The sequence below is a fragment of the Camellia sinensis genome, chromosome 12 (assembly GCF_055761805.1).
Source record: "Camellia sinensis isolate YWXY chromosome 12, ASM5576180v1, whole genome shotgun sequence".
Lineage (NCBI taxonomy): Eukaryota > Viridiplantae > Streptophyta > Magnoliopsida > Ericales > Theaceae > Camellia > Camellia sinensis.
Window position 1 is genome coordinate 52,248,237 of NC_138972.1, and position 17,979 is coordinate 52,266,215.

Sequence of the window (17,979 nt, forward strand, 5' to 3'; positions counted from 1 at the left end):
CACCCAATTTGACGGTCGCCTATTCAGAGGATTTTGTGAAGACTTGAAGATTGAATTCTACAACTCTACCCCGGCTTACCCCCAGTCTAATGGTCAAGCCGAAGCATCAAACAAGACCATCCTTGATGGGTTGAAGAAGAGACTTGAGAAAGCCAAGGGAAAATGGGCCAAGGAACCCCCCACGTCCTTTGGGCATACCGAACAACCCCACGGCGATCTACCGGGAAAACACCTTTTGCTTTGGCATATGGCATGGAGGCGGTCATACCTTTGGAAGTTGGAATGCCCACCCTCAGAAGTGAAAGTTTTGAGCCCGAACTGAACGCCGAAGCCATTGCCCTGGAATTGGACCTCGTGGAAGAACGCAGGGAAAAGGCTCTCATCCATGTAGCCGCCTACCAACAAGAGCTCTCAAGGAAATACAACAAAACGGTGCACCCCAGACCGTTCAAAGTAGGTGACTGGGTCTTGAGGAAGGTAATGGGCAATACCCTGGTGCCAGGTGAAGGCAAACTAGGGGCAAACTGGAAAGGACCCTACAAGATAATCAGTCTAGGGGGCAAGGGGGCATACCACTTGGAGGCCTTGGAAGGCAGAGGAATACCCCGGCCATGGAATGCGGCCAACCTCAAACTGTACTATTTTTAGCTTTTGTTTTCTTTTTGTGCAAAGGAATTTTTTGCCTTACGATTCAGAATATAATATTCTTTTTGTCAATATATAGAAGTGTCTCATCTTTGCCTTAGCATTCTGATTGTTGCTTTTCAATTTTGAGATTCTCAACCATGATGTTTTACTCATGTTGATTTTGAGATTAAAATCGAGATGATTTACTCCGATTAATTAAGTTGATGATTTGCGCGACTTTTAGATTCTCAACCGAGATGTTAACTCCGGTTGAATGAGTTGATGATTTACGCAACTTTTGGATTCTCAACCGAGATGTTAACTCCGGTTGAATGAGTTGATATTTTGCTCAACTTTTAGATTCTCAACCGAGATGTTAACTCCGGTTGAATGAGTTGATGTTTTGCTCAACTTTTAGATACTCCACCGAGATGTTTTATTCCGGTTAATTGAGTTGATGATTTGCTCAACTTTTAGTTAAAAACCGAGATGTTTTATTCCGATCAAAGGAGTTGACGATTTATTCAACTTCATGACTTCAACCGTGATGTTACCCAAGCTAGTTAGTCTCGCCGAGTTATTTTGTTCGGTTGAAGCTATTTCGCTTAAAGACCGTACAAACACTTGAAGGAAATTGAGTTTTTTCATTGATGAAAAAATAAGTACAAAGGGTGGGCACTTAGCCCGGTTACATGTTTAGGCAAAAGAGAAAGAAAACTAAACTAGGGGAGAAAGATCAGTGAATTCGTCCCCGGTTGGCTCCAGGTCGATTGTTGCTGTTTGGTCTTGGGCGCCGGGCTGCTCTGGGCGGTTCTCTTGTTGAGCATTATCCTCGGCTTCTTTTTCTCCTCCTTCCTTGGCCTCAGCCTGCAATGCACTAAAGATATCGTTGGCGTATGGCACAAGATAAGTCGGCAAGAAGACAGCTAGAGGAGAGTCAAATATGTCGGTCCCAAGTCCTTGGCCGAGCTGTTCACAAGCAGTCTCCCAACCCGCCTTGAAGTAGATATCTTGGGTGGCATAAACCTGCTTTGTGTAGCTCTCCTCGACCTCCTTAAAGCCGGCATTATTGGCGTTCTCCAGTTCCTTCTCCCTTGACTGTTTCAAGGCCTCTAACTCGGCCTTTATTGCATCTCTTTCCTGCTCGGTGGCACCTAGCTGGCCGAGCAATTTGTTGTTGTCTGCATTTGCGATTTGCAGAGAAGACTTGGCCCGCCCGAGCTCAGTTTGGAGGCTTACAACCTGGCTGGCAGAATCATTGGCCTTCTGCTGGAGTCGGTGAATGCGCTCCATGACCTAGTGCTGCTTCTGGATGGCCTACAAGAATAAAGTTTGGTTAGAAAGGAAACCGAACAAACACTTGAGAAATTTTGAGGGAGGATTGAGATTCTTACCCTGGTCATGGATTTAACCGACGACTTCACCAATCGGGTGTCTGGCACATGGTCACTGCCAACCACGTCGCTCGGTAATAGGAGCGCTTTGGTGAGGTCAAAGGCGAGCAGATGCTCTTTGTCGCCTTTGACAGAAGTTGTTGCCGAGATCTCTTTGCCCCGATGTTTGAGCTGCGATTTCCACGCGGGCGTTGGGTTGACCGTGACGGCAGGTTACTCGGTATTGAGCTCCGCAACCAGCTCGGCAAATGGGTCTGCACGAGGCCTTTTCCCAGCGCAGCAGATGTCTTGGCTTGTTTGCCCGGCGACGGGAGATGCCAACGCTACCACGGCCTCGCTGGATTGACCGACAGTAGGAGAGCGGGTTGGTATGCTCGGTATCTCGGTGGAGGTTGCTGTGAGTAGGTTCTTGATACGGCTTTTCTGTGCCATTTCTTCTGCCTCGGTTAAACGGATGAAGGGGATGTCTGGCAATGTGGGATCTGGAGGAGGTGATAGAGCACGGAGAAAGTCTGTGACCTTACTCCGGCGTGGAGCAGAATACCGGTATGTTGGAGTGTAACCGAGGAGCTCGTTACAATCCCGATTGCGGTAACAGAGCACAGTCCTGATGCTGCTTCGTTGGGATTGTAGTAGTTAGCTTGCAAGGCTTGGATCACTGCAAAGGAAAGAAGAAAAGTGTCAAGTACAGAATAGTGAAGATAAGTTGACCGAGCAGTTAGCACGGCTTACATGTCTCGCCGAAGTTCTTGCTAATGAACCAGCCCAGTACGTTGGCTGTTTCATAGTTACCAGACACCTAGAAGAAGTCGTCGTCATGTAAGTCCTTGTTTGGGGTGCCGGTCACTATTTTTTCTTTGCCCGGTCGAATTTTTAAGTAATAGGCGAAGCCGTCGCCCGTGTGCCCAAGGGTGTATTGACGGAGTATCTCGGCAAAACCTAAGTTGGTTCCTAGCCGGTTGTTCAACTCATGGACCCCGTTGATTATTCGGTAAGTGTTGGTTGAGACTTGAGTGGGTGCTAGCCCAGTGCGGCGCAAGAATTTGATCATCAGTGGGTTGACCGGGAAACGGAGGCCTCCTTCAATGATGGATAGCACGGTAAAGGGGCACTGGTCTAATCTGCCCTAAGGGGTTGTCTCAATTTCGCCTAGCTCTAAGTGGACGTCGGCCGGGATGCCATACTCCTCTCGGAATACGGCCAAGGCGGCCGGAGTGTCAACAAGGAAGCGGAATCGCCCCATGTGTAGCTGGCTGGTTTAGCTCAGCTGAATTGGTTTGGCACAGACTGGAGTTTAATGGCTGCTCGGTCTTTGAGAGCCTCGGTAATTGGTCAGTGGTCCCCTTGGACTCTGTAGGAAAAGAATGGCAAGTGTAAGTGGAAGCGCGGTGGCGCAAAACGAGCTTGACTTTAGCCCGGTCATAAAGAGAAACAGACCACCTCGGTCGCGAAGGCAAACCAAGGAGCTCGGTCGCTCAAGCAGACCAGTTGTTAGCCCGGTCGAGCGACCAAGTCCTCTGTCTACCTCGGTTTCTACTACGATTTTGGCAAACTTGTAAATTTCTCGGTCTAATTGTTTTTGGGATCAAAAAGCGACCTGGAGCCCGGTCTGCTCCAGTTCTTGCTGTGTTCATGTGTTCATCACAGGGACTGAAGAACATCGAAGAGAATAGGGGCAAGAGGGTTTTTGGAGGGGTATATATCCTAAAACCTACGGATTTAGTGCCCTAAAATGTGAAATATCAAATGAAATAAGCAAAAAAAGGAGGCTCGAAGGACTTACTAGTTAAGGGCAGGAGCTTGTTCTTCAAACACGAATGCAAGGGAGGGCAGGAACGAAGCTTGCAAGAGGCATAGGAGCTCTGGAACGCAGGAGAGTCAGCAAGATCGAGAGGGAGTTATGGCATGTTTGTAGAGGAGAAAGAGCGCCAAAAGTTTCGAATGTGAAGGGACGTGATGGTTGGTTGCTCGAGGCCAATAGGCGAGAGACATGTGTCCCCAGAAACGGCGGCGTCAGAGTTGAAGAGACAGGAGGGCAAGACGAGGCGTCGATCGAGCAAGTTTTAAAGACAGGCATGTCAACTAGCCCGGTCATCAGCTTGCAAACTGAGTACCGAAGAAGAGTTAACCCGGTCCGAATAAGTAATCCCAGTCACGCTTGCGCGGACGGAATTAAGGGGCAATTGAAAAGGAGATTTATGATCTGGACTGGGCCGTGGTAATGACCAGGCAGATTTGGGCCAAACACAGTTGGGCCGTGGTAGCATGGGCCTGCCCAGGAGGGCTTTGCTCGGTTAAAACAAGGCATGGTTGAACCGAGCTACTTGGCTTCAGGGTGCAAAGATCGGTCGAGTGATGGTTCGGCCGAGATGTTCGCTGCCTCACTGGGTTCCACGGTTCATGGGTTAGCCCGGCAGGAAGGCCGACAGCTAACCAGCATGAGCTGTCCCGAGCTCGGCTATGCCGGAATGCAACCGAGCACGGTCGTCATTGAGCTTGGCGAGCGGAGCGCTCTGGCTAGCAACACAACACGGCCTTTGGCAGCCGAGATGCTGCAGCCCGGCTACCGAGCTCCCAGTAGTGTGGGCTGGCAGCTTGGTTAGGTGATGTTTAGCTAGATTTGCGCTGACAGATGGGATAGCAGCATCATGTGTCGAGAGACTAATGGGAGTAGATTTGGGGCGCAAAAGGTATATAAGCGAGTCTGCGCCCCCCATGCTGAGGCAGATCAACATTTGGTGAGATATACACAAAACACTTAATCCTCTCTCTCTCTCTCTCTCTCTCTATCCCTGTGTGTGTCTAACTTGATTGTCGGAGGGGTATTCCGGCCACGCACTGCCAGGTAGCTCACCATCGTTGTGCTCGCAGGTCGATCGGACAGGCAGGAGCTTGGAAGAAAGGAGTACGGGGTTGCCGGAATATTTGCTCCCCGTACAGTGTGCATGTATAGACACATTAGCTTCTGAAAGATTATCCTACTAGACTATATGTTCACCCTATGTAGGCGCTGATGGCGTGCCCCAATCTTGAGACAAAGCATAGGATATGTGCATGAGCTAGGAGAAAGCTCTATGAAGCACAAATTACTTCAAGAAGGGTGGTGTATCCATATCGTATTCGTATTGAATACCGATACTCTTTGGATACTCGCGAATATGTATCAGATACTTATTAAAAGTATCGGATACTGCAAGTCACATATTACTTCTTTTACGAAATTAGATTTGTAGCATTTCTTGCACAGCATTATAATATAATATAATTGTAAGGACAAATACAAAAATATTTTTCTAACACTTTGTTTTGTTCTTTGATAAGAACATAGTGACTCAAATAATAGAATTTTTCAAATTGATGTATACTTCTTGTTTCGTGCATGCCCCCTTGTAACTACACAGAAAGTAATGATTAACAAGACAATATAACAATAGTAAAATTAAATATTATTAAATAAGTAAACTTGAATACAATATTTTTAACTAGTGCTAAAGGGAAAAGCACAAGGGCAAGTTGTAAATTATTCTATTATTGTAATATAAACATATTATATTTGAATTGATATTAAAATGTAATATTTGCGAGACCTATTCAAAATTACTAGTTTAAGGCCCCGTTTGGGAATTGGCTATTTTAGTTGGCTTTTTGACTTTTTAGGAAAAGACGTGCAGAAAAGTAGAGAGAATGATGTGACAAAGTATAGTAGCTTTTTGACTAAAATCTCAAGTTCCAAACAGGTTAATACCTAATTCTTAAATACTAGTGTTTTGCATTTGAAAATTACAATATGATTCTCAACATTCTTTACCTAATGTGTTCACTACTGATAATTTAAAATATATATATATATATATATATATATTACAAATGTATCCTAACTATACCTATATCCTATCCTATGAAGCACAAACACGTGACACGACACGAACACGCAAACATGCAAATTTTCAAAAAATGAGGGACACGACACACCGGGACACGTTCAATATATATAATTAAATTTATTTATTATATGTCATAAAATTATATAAAAAAAAATTAAAAGGCAGAGAAAATAAATAAACTAACCAAACAAAAAAAGAATTTAAATAAATAATAGAGGGGCATTTACACACAAGTCCTAATTTATAAACTTATACTCCATTAAGTCTTAACTAAGATTTTTTAGACCTTCAAGTTCCATTAAATTTTTAATAGTCGGAATTACCCTTCAAATGATGAGTATTCATCATTTAAGATTATCTATAAAGAAACATGATGATTTGACATTTATGATTTTCAAAACTTTAAAACATCAACTTTCAAATTGAAAAAACTAAAAAAAAAATTATGTGCCAAAAAAAAAAAACTAATTTTTTTTGAAAAAATTGAAAAAACTAAACTATTTTTTTGTGCAAAACTGAAAATTTTGTGTCTATCAAGGAGTATGATGATGGAACATTGATGTGCAAAATTGGAAAAAAAACAAAACAAAACAAAACAAAAACAAAAACTTCAAAAATGAAAAAACTGATAATATTCTCAGTTTTAAAACTGAAAAAAAACTGTTAATATTCTCGGTTTTATTAGATAGTTGAATCAAATCAATAAGTACAAGGGTAAAAACGTTTAACCTCATCCTCTGTTTTTTTTCATCAGTTAGTGAAACAATTATTTGAAACATTACTATGCAAAATTGATAATATTCTTAATTTTAAAAATTGAAAAAAATTGATAATATTCTTACTTTTACTAAATAGGACTTATTGGTTCAAAAAATGTTAAATAGGACCTAAGCTATCATAACATCTGTAAATAGGACTTTTAGGTAATTAACCCAATAATAGAGATAGAGAGAAAACTAAAAATAAAAATAAAATAAAAAGAATATCACGGAGTGAGAAAGAGAGAGTGAATCAGCATATAAAAAGAAAAACAAAAAACAAAACAAAACAAAACACACACACACACACACACACAGAGGTCGAAGAAGAAGATCAAAAGAAGAAGAAACAGAGAGAGTAGATCGAGAGAGAGCGAGAGAGCCATTGAGATACATAGATCGAAAAGCAGAAGAAGATTGAAAGAAGAAGAAGATCAGAAGAAAAAGATCGAAAGAAGAACATGTCTTCGCAAGAGTAGCTAGCAGCCTTATCTCAGCCTCTTCTCCTCTTTTTGTTTGAAATCAAGGTTAGGGCTTGGTTTGATTTCTTCAATTTTTGTTTTTTACAAATTGACCCCCACTTGAAGTTTCAGAAATTTTGCTTTTGACCCCACGGTGTCCGAAATGTGTCCATAACGTGTCCGGCTAAAAAAAAAAAAAGGACACATTTTGCGACGTGTCGGACACGTGTCCACTGCATGTCCATGTCTAACACTAATACGTAGCCCTCGGAGAGGTGTCCATGCTTCATAGGCCGTATCTGCATCGTATCTATATCCATGCTTCATAGAGAAAGCTCTTTTGATTTGTAGGCCTTGGGCCCCTTTTGTGTAGGCCAAGTGCCATTCTTTTTGTAAGGGCTACACCCTTTTTATTTGATATAAGCCTAAGGACATTTTAGTTATATTTATTGTTATTGTTTTTGAATTACATACTATAGATTTACTCAACCTAAATGTTGAATATAAGATGTCCGTAATTGGAGAATTTCATGTATTGAATGACATTGATACACATATATACACAAGAGAGCCTCTTTTTATTACATTTAATAGCGTCTTATCCTTATTATTTATGATTGATCTTCGTAGGTCAGCCCTTGTAAATCCGGGACGTGACATCCACTGAATACCTTTACGATTCAACTGTCAAATGTCAACACTACCTAGATGACTCATCCTCCTCACGAGTCATGCTCCCAGATCACCACCAGAAACACACAATTTGTTGCTCTTTTTTTCCCTTTCCTCCGTAAATTGAGTTAGATTATTTCAATCACAAATCGCAAACATTAGTCTTGGGGGAGCCAACATGTACATGCATGTAAAATTCTCTATACAATGTCTCCTAACTAATATATATAAATATATATATTATTTAGATATTTTTTGATTTTTTCAATGTTTATTATCAAATATCTATAAGATCAATTAAAGTTATAAAATACATTTAAAATTGACTTGTATCTAAAATAATATATTTTTGGGGGGTTTCAATCTATTTCATAGAAGAATTTTCATAAATATAAAACGAATTGCAGAGATTTACCAATTATAATTAACATCAAATTTGAAAACCAATAACATGGTTGTCTAGTGGGTGAAAACCTTGATATATCTTGGTTGAAAGATAATGGGTTGAAGCCCTTAAGGCACTGGACTAACAGGAGTTTTGATGGAACCAATAAATTTCAAGACAATTATTAATAGAAAATTACATGATATGAAGTTGTTAAAGATAGCAATACAGTAAACTAGAGGGATGAGGTATCCCACTTCAGAGAGTAAACTTGAGTCATCCATGTTCTACTACAGGACAAGTCATGGAGATTGTGTAATCATTTATTATGGTAAAAATGTGATAGGACAAATAGTTGTCAAATTGGAATTTGGATCATGAATTGAAATGGCCTCGTAACAAATCAAATCGAATTGAATCATGAATCATAAAGATTCAGTCACTTTTTCTAAATTACTTATAAAAATATATCTACACTTTTGGATGTTAAATATATCATATTAATATGAAATATTTAGACTTAAATCAATGAAAATGTTATTTTGAATGATGGTCAAGTAGTTTAATAGATAAGAAGTTAATAAAGGTTTCTCTTTATAGATATTTCTTATCAACTATTCTTAATAAAGATAGTAAGGATAGTAAATAAAGACAAACTTTCAATTTCTAAAATAACAATATTGATATTTAGACAATAAGCATGCATACTTTTCCAAGTAACAATGACCAAATAATATAATTGTTTAGGATCTTTTATTTTAAAGCATAAAATATTTTAAAAGACATAATTGATCTCACCCATATAATGTTCAACTATATTTAATTTAACAAAATAGCAATAGATAATTCATGATGCAAGTTACTTTAATCTTAAAAAAGTTATATTATGATTTTTTAAGAAAAAAATGAAGAAGGTTAAAAATAAGTTAGGTCTGACTGAATCTGATTGAATCTTATTTAAAACTCCATGATCACTAAAATAACAACAAATCATATATATATACATAGATATAGATTATTTTGGTACTAAACGCTATTAGAAATTGTATTATGTCATTACACTAAAAAGATGGAGAAAAAAAATATTCGAAAATATGTTGGACACGATAGTTTCAAGAATTGTATTAATCGTAAAAAACGAATCGATAGGTTATTCACTTCCAAATAGATTCACTCATAGATTCGTATCATAAGAAGCATGGACACGCGACACGCGACACGACACGGATACGATACGGACACGCTAATTTTCAAAATATATAGGACACGACACGTGGGGGACATGCATAAAATATATAATTTTATATATTTATTATATGTTATATATATGAATATATCATTCAAAAATAATAAAAAATGCAATATGACACTAATTCCTATAAATTTATATGATTTTTGTTTTATTATTGTATCTTAAGTTGTTTTGTTCAATTTATAATTAGTTTCACATGTATGTATGTAATCGATAGACACGTGTTTAAGAGATATACACGTGCGTCCTCCAAATGTCCAAAGAGTTTCTGCATCTTTAAAAAATATTAAAAAATAGGACACGTTTTGAAGAGTGTCGAACACGTGTCAGGGAAGTATCCAAAGAGTGTCGGTGTCCGACAAGGACACGACACAGATACGTCACCTTCTTAGAAGTGTCCATACTTCTTAGTTCGTATCGATTTTGTAAAAATAACAAATCGAATCGTAAATCGAATCACAAATCATAATATTCTAATAACAGACCACTAACAAGACACATAACAAAGAAATCCCATCAACTAAAGCTCTTTAAATGTAAAATTGCTCATTTTCAGATAGATATAACCAAATAACTAGAACGGACTATGAGATGAAGAATAAGCGACTGCCTTTTTGAGATGAAGTCAATGTGACAGCATTGAAAATCAAAGAAGGGTTTCTACAGAAATAAGACATTAAAGTGACTCAGAAATCATGTTTTTCACTAAAAATCAAAGTTCATAAGAATAGCCAAATCCAGTGGAAAAAGACATTTCCTTGTTATAATAATAATAAAATAAAAATATATTTTTTGAAAAAACACAAGAGACAGAAGACGCTATCTCAGAAAAACTGTAGACTAGAGAATTGTTTGATTAGATTTCTACCATCCCAAAGAAATTGACAGGGAACCTAAAGAAGATATTAGAACTTTCTAAAGCAAGGACATTATGAAAGGTTCCAGCAATTGTGACACATCTAGAAGCAAATCACCAAATTCACTAGTGCTCTGAGCCTCTAAATACGCCATTATAAGAAAGAAATGCAACGCAACTGAGGGAATTTCATATATATTCATTTCATTTTGCAGGCTTCGCAAACAAGGAAATATGCTAACTCCATAATTAAGTGAACTTACATCAAAAAGGAAAATTTGAAGAAGACATTATAAGCATTAAGAATCACATATATCAATTTCATAATTTCCATTTTCTATAAATAAACTAAACTATTGCATTCTTTAAAATGATTTTTAGATGGAATCAATTCCAAAACAAGACACACAAGAACTACTGCAATCTGACCGAGCAGTAATAAAACAGGTTCAGTCTTTACTACTACGAAAAAAAAAAAAAAAAAAAAAAAGAGCATTAGCAAATGTGTTACGTACCTCTTGACAGGTCGAGACACTCATATCCTCAATCTAAAAAAATCTCTTGGTGATCAATCCATATGCTAGGCACATGTGCTATCTTCAACCAGTCTTCACCTTCACCCGTTCGGCACCGTTCTTTTAATGACGGACAATTTCTCACCATTAGAAATCCAAGTGACGCTGGCAGGCCCTCCTCAGGAAAAGATGAGAGCTCTGGACAGTGGCTAATTTCAAAATATTTAAGAGATCTGAGAAGTGAAAGAAATGGAAGAGAAATTAGTTTTGGACAGTATTTTATTGTAAGTTGAAGAAGGCATGGAAAGTCACCATTCTCCACTCCTGTCCATTCTTCTAGGTTAAGCATGACATCAAATGTTAGTTTCTCTAACTTTGGAAATGCATTATACCCTTGACTGGTTTCATCCCTGCAAAACAGGCGATTAATATCTCTCACCCTATTCATTTCAACTAATGTAAGTGACTTCAGAGATGGCAGTTCTCCAATAGATGGGAGGAAATAACAACTTGTGCACTTGAAGAGTGTAATACTAGCTATGTTAACAAATGATGGACTACTGATCCAACTTGGCAGCTTTGAGCCCTTGTAGAACAATATCTGCAACTCTTTGAGGCCAGAGTGGGGCCGCAGACATTCTAAGATTTCCTCTTCCTCCTCAGCCTTTTCATCCCAAAGATCACCCCACCGCAACTCCAACTTATTGAGGTACTTCTTATTACTCAAAGCAGCTAATTTAGCCTCCTCCTTATTCAAAACATTTTCAAGTCTCCAAATGCATAATGATCCGCTAAGGTTATTCATATTCTTTAGCTCTCCTATACGACATCCATCCTCCCTACCAACAAGGAATGTACTCAAAGTTTGAAGGTTAGTTAAATTCCCCAATCCCGTGGGCATTGACTTTAACTGACGAGCAATATCAAGATCCAGATGTCGTAGGTTGACTAACTTGCTGATGTTTTTTGGTAATCCAACTAGGTCTAAACAACCTCTGAGTCTCAATGTCTGTAAATTGAGAAGGCAATCCACCACCTCAGGCAACCGTTTGAGGCGTGTCTCCGAAACATCAATGTATCGCAATGACTTCAGGTTGCCAATGGAATTTGGTAATTGAGATAGATGGGTACAACTCAAATCTAAAACCCTTAATAACTCTAGGCCCAAGAAAAGATCATGAGGCACTAGTTTAACAGAAGAACCATAATGGCCAAGCAACAGAAGTGTTCTCAAGTTAGTGCATCTTTTGAGCGCCTCAAAAGTATTCTGATCAATGTAGTTGCATACCAAAGACAAATGCATTGACAGTATGGATAGATCAGCCAAGTGACTATCCTCAACTCTGCAATATTGGGGTGCCAAAGATTCTTTCTCGAGTATTGAAGCCATAGCCTCCCCTACTCTGTAAGTTTCCTGATTGCCAACATGATCAAATCCAGCTGGCACTACATATTCCCACTTGGACATATAATCAAAATACAGACCGCCAAAATCCTCCATTCTTTCATTCTCTTCTGCCTCGATTAACCCTTCCGCAATCCACATTTGAACCAAACTATCCTTTTCAAATTTGTAACCAACTGGAAACAAAGAACAATACAGCATACAACTCTTAAATTGTTTGCACATATCCCACATTGCTTGGTCAGGAAGTTCTACACTGGTAAGTGATGGTTCAACTGGTGGCTGAATGACAAGTTGATCATCTGTCTCTGCCTCTGCCTCTGCCTCTGCCTCTATTACTGTACCTACAGTTTGATGAGGAGTTTCAATTGCATGACTGCCAATAACAGTGGCTTCCATCACCTTCTGCCAGAATTCATTTGGGCTCATGTTCAAAAATTTTGTGCGGGCAAGCCGTTCTTGGGATTGTCTTGGCCTGGAAAACGGACCTAACTCTGACTCAATCTCGTTCAAGTTCCTTGAAGGCATTTTGTCCACCGCATTCCTGACCCAGTCATAGGGAGGCACCTTTCGTGAATTTAAGTTGAGTAATTGCACATCATCATCAAAATTGCTGTTCTGTTTTGATCCAAAAATTGCAAAAAAGAAGGGCAAAATCCATCTGCAAAACATGAGAAAATGATCAATTCTGTGTGCTTGTTAGTGTGTGTGCAAGAGAGACGGGGTAAACTAGGAGCAAAGCTGTACCTCTCAGTCAGAATTTTCAAAAATTTCAGAAAAAGAGGTGAAAGAGATTGCTGTTGAAATGGTTTTGTGCTCCAAAATCCCAGGGAGAGATTTTTTAGTTACAGCTAAATTTCAGCTATACGGAAAGAATTATCGTACGAGTGTGTCCCACTTTTTGGCAGTCCATATACTTATTGTGTTAGTACATGTGTTTTGAGTGAGGTTATCCAGAAACCACAAGGTAATCTGATAATTGTACAGGTTTTCCTGACTGTATGTGGAGTAGGATTTTTGAGGTTTGCCTATGAATAGGAAAAATGTATGAATTCTAGGGTAGAAATTATGTAGAGGGTTGGCTTGTAGAAAGAAGTGGGTCTGTACTAGTTTACTGACCTAGTCAAATATTTTCTCTTGCTCAAGAGACGATGGGCCTGTTTCTAGGAAGCATAGATACGGACATAGACATGAATATAGGACACTAAGATTTCGAAAAAATAAGGATACAAACATGTTGGGAATACAACAATATATATATACATTTTTATTAGGTATGTATACAAATATTACATCCATAAACAAACAAAACTAATGAAAACTAACAATAATTTAACATTAAAAATAAAATAAAATAAAACTAAATTTAAATCAGTCAAAGACTAAATATGTGTTGCGTTCGCCCTGAAATAATTAACATTAACCCATCTCATAAGAGTGCTACAATTGATCAACAGTCTTATCTCTTCTATTAATTTTATTCTTGAGGATTACAAAAGATGACATATGCAATATATATTCACAAATCCTAGATTCTGAATCTATAGCATATGGCATGGATACAAGAGTAAAAAAGAAAATAAACCAAATAAGGAAATGCCCTAATGGCTACAACTTTCTAAGACGATACTTGGTTACAACAAAAATGAGTTTAAACTCAATACAAGTAAAGCCCGAGTCTTAAACAAAAATAATTACATCAAGAAACCAAAAAGGAAGCCTTAAGCTCTAGTCCTCCCAAGCTATGTCTTTGGCGGAGGCATATCATCAGCACCTCAAAGTTTTTTTTCCACAAAGGGTGAGCCAAGGCCTAGTAGATATACTCTAACACAGTATATGAATCTTAGCAAAATCATAAAGTGAGTATATATGCATGCCATTTTCCAAACATTTCTCGTTTTCCATCTCAAAACAATGTAATGCAAACTATTTATCAACTCATGAAAATAATCCTTTTATACAAAAAACAGGGTAATGGATACAAAACACAGCGAATCTCAAGGTACTTGTCTGCCAATAGGCTATACAAGCACTACCAAAGCCATTTTACCGATATTAACCAGAGAGATAGGCACCTAACTGCGTGCTTTTCTGGACTTTCACCAAGGATACATAGGCCAACATCATAACCACAACCACACCCCTAACCAGATTCACCAAGATATTCACCCCTTTTTCTCAAAAACCAATACATTTACAATGTTCAATGTGTAATAATGCTCAATGCACAATGGATGAAAAATTAATTTCAATTCAACCTAATCCTCATGTAATGTCTACAACAATCAAGACTATCTTCCACCGATAGCCTAAAATAGATATTTCTATTCGATAGATAAATTCCAATCAAAAGACACATTTTCATCAATTACAATGGGAGTGATATTACATATCCAACTCCACCATCATCAACATAACCATTATTCCAATTTCACAATATCCAACATCATTTTCCATTTCCCTTTCACAATTCCAAATATCCAAAATTAGGGCTAAAACCCGTTTTCTTTCAAAATCAATTTTAAGAAAAGGTTTCTATCATTTCGACACAACTCATCCATAACCATATTTCCACAACCATTTTCAAGAATCAATTTGAAAAATCCCTCTTTTGATTTCAAACCAAACCCTAGGTTTTACCAAAAATTTCCAAATCAATAACCTTTTTCAAAGAATAAATAACTAAGCTAAAAATCATATAAAAGAGTCAAAGGAATCCCTTCCTCAAAGTAGAAGACACGAAAAAAAGATGGATAGAACTTGACAGAGTCAAAAATGCAAAATGTTTTGATTAAATAAAATCCTCGACGTACTCAACGTTTTTCACCAAAGGACTAAGGTAAAGAAACTCACGAATTGAGAGTATTTGGAGCAAGAAATGAGAACTAGAGAGAGTGGTTGGATCCAGGGTTTTGAAATGTTAAACAGAGAGAGGTGAAAAAGTGATTGAAAATGGCCTTCTCTCGAACTGATATACGCACAGACCTCTAGAGCGACAGACACAATAAGTGACACCGTTCGAGTGACCAAAACCACCACTCGAACGCATAATGACCCCCTCTCAGAAATTCAAACCTGCAAAAGATCGCTCAAGTGCAAGAAGGACCGCTCGAGCGAACATATCAAACTCTCAGTAGTTTTACATACTACAAAAGACTGCTTGAGCGCAGAAATGGTCGCTCAAGCGAACAAGCAAAAATCTGGGCAACAACTCTTTGAAAAACTAACTTTCCAACTTGTTTCAAACGCAACCAACACTCCTAATAGCCAAACTCAACAACAAGAAGTTGAAAATGAACTGAACAATAGTTAAATACATGGGTTATCGGATCCAAAAGCAATAAATGGGTTGGGTCTAAACCAGAATCGTTATACGTTAGGATCCAAGGATCATTAGAAGCCAGTTTCTCAACTTCACAGACTTCACAACTATGGTTAGATTTGAGTTGTGTTGTTGATGGTTTGGCATGAGTTCTATTTTTTTGTAAATTCAACTCTCATGTTTCCAAATATTATAATATGACCCCTGAAATTAGCTTCAAAAAAACAAAACAAAACCTTGCCATGTGCCAAAGCATGTCCCTTAAAAAAAAATTATTAAAATATATGTCCCCACCCTGTCCATCTCCCCACACGTGTCAGACACAACTACGACACCAATTTTGAAGTGTTGGCGATGTAGTAAAAAATTAAATATCTTAAAAATGAAAAATGAGTCTCATGCTTAGGTGTCATTAGCTTTGTCTGTAAACTGTCCAATTAGTTGTAGTTGTTATTGGCCTTATCTATAAATAGATGATCCAAGGGTCATTGTGCTTAGCTTTTTTGGTTAAAGAATAGTACATATATTGATTGGTGTAAGTACTGTAGTTTATCTCCACCCTTATAGGTTTACCCCCAAATTAGGGATTTTCTTCTCTTTCTCTAGATTTGATTTGTGATTTGCATTTATATTATGTCATTTGGTATCAGAGCTCAAGCCTCAAATCCTAACACACTTGCCAATCGCATGATTTGAATCTATTCAAATTTGAGCTTGAAGATTGTCGCATCAACCAGCTTCACCTTGCAAGAAGTATGATACCTAATTCGCAAATAGATTTTGTGTATTTACCTTGAATCTTGAGTTGAAGTTACAAGCATCTCCATATGAGCTTCGAAGTATTGTAAAGCTGCGTGAACAACTGTGTGAATGCCTTAATGATTGAATCACGAATATGTGAGAAGCAATTGTTAACCAAATTCAAAGCTGGCAAACTCCTAAGACTGGATCGAAATTGAGATCCCAAACATTTTGAACCGTAATTGAACAATTTTTGGTGTGAATTTCAATAAGAACTTCAATCTGCAGGCTGAAATGCAAATCGCGATCTCAGATTGAATGTTGGACAAGCATCATGAATGACTTTTGGAGTTCAATTAACTTCCTCATGTGTGTTGAATGCTCCAAAATACTCTGAATCTTTGCTCGATTAGCGCGGGAGGGATTTCTGAAGCCCCTCAGATCTGGTTCGATTGGTTCGCAGCCTTCATATTTGTGTTCGAAAGGCTAGAGTGAAGCCTTCTTTTGGATTAAATTGGTTCGATTCCTTCATATATGCGTTCAAAAGGTTTGATTGAGGCCTTCTTTTGGTCTGAATCTCTCAGATTTGTGTTCGAAGTGGTTTGATTTGTACTGATATGAGTTTGATTGGCTTAAGTTTGGTTCGGATGTGATTTGAATTTGGTTCACATCAGCAGATCTGATCTTGAATTGCTCCAGCAGCGTCCGTATCTGCAATTTTGGTATTTCTTTTGAATGAAATGCAGATCTGGTTCAACATTGCAATGCTAGTGCTATTGCTAGTGCTTGTGTGCGTGTGCGCGCGCGCGCGCGTGAGAGAGAGAGAGAGATGGATAACAGAGGAAGAGGTGTAGATAATTTTGCAAATTTTGGTGATGGTGCTGAGTTGAATCCACCAATTGGAAGGAATGATGCTATTCAAAATCAAAATCAGAATCATAGAATGAGACGAAGCAAATAAGTAAACAAATTGATGCTTTGGAAGGAGTGGTGCAGTGATTGCATTCTCTTGCAAGCAGACAACGATATCTTTCAAAGTTTTATAGAACTTATTCGGAATTGTATGATTGTTGCTCCTCTATCTCTGCAGGAAGTTGTTTTTTGAGTTGAGAAAGGTGCTTGTTGTGATGCTCATTTGAAGATTTGTCAAAGGGAAGGAAAGACGAAGTGCAATGCAGAATTCAACTTCATGATCAGCTTCTCTCAAGTTGTTCTCGTCTATTGGATCCATATTCTTTCTTGTCATTTTGACATATCCCTTGACCTTTTTCTCTGGATAATTTCCTTCACAGCCTATTGTTTTCATCCAAACAAGATGAGTACCTTTTCTGCATAAATATGCAATTCTTCACAGATTGACAAGATTGTACAGGTCAATAGAAATTAGGATTTCTCAGCACAACCAAGGGCGATGAGGTTCAATTAGAGATGATCACGACAGTACGTGACAAGGCATCACACATGTAGATGGTGCGATGAGTTCAGATCGTGCAGGATTGTCATATAGTAACTAAATGGCAACAAAGAGTCAAGGCTTCGTGATTTAACCTTTAATGGATACAACAAATTCAACTTATGGTAGCAAAGGTGATGAATATGTTGACGTGAGAGGGACTAGTGAAAGCTCTCAAGAAGTCTGAAAAGTCAAACAAGATGAACGATGAGTGGGAAGAAATGAGAGAAGTGGCAAATAGTAAAATCCAACTA

The 17,979-nt window shown here is 38.3% G+C and overlaps 1 protein-coding gene across 1 annotated transcript in view; it reads right to left on the reverse strand.

Moving 5' to 3' along the window:
* Positions 1-17,979, reverse strand: part of LOC114278743 (uncharacterized) — a 51,363-nt gene that overhangs the window by 8,466 nt on the left and 24,918 nt on the right. The window contains exons 4-5 of the mRNA XM_082896872.1: positions 11,117-12,870; positions 10,805-11,037 (exon numbers count right to left, since the gene is read on the reverse strand). Of these exons, the coding sequence (XP_082752998.1) occupies positions 10,952-11,037; positions 11,117-12,870 (1,840 nt within the window). The 3' untranslated portion in view covers positions 10,805-10,951. The remainder of the gene's footprint in view (positions 1-10,804; positions 11,038-11,116; positions 12,871-17,979) is intronic.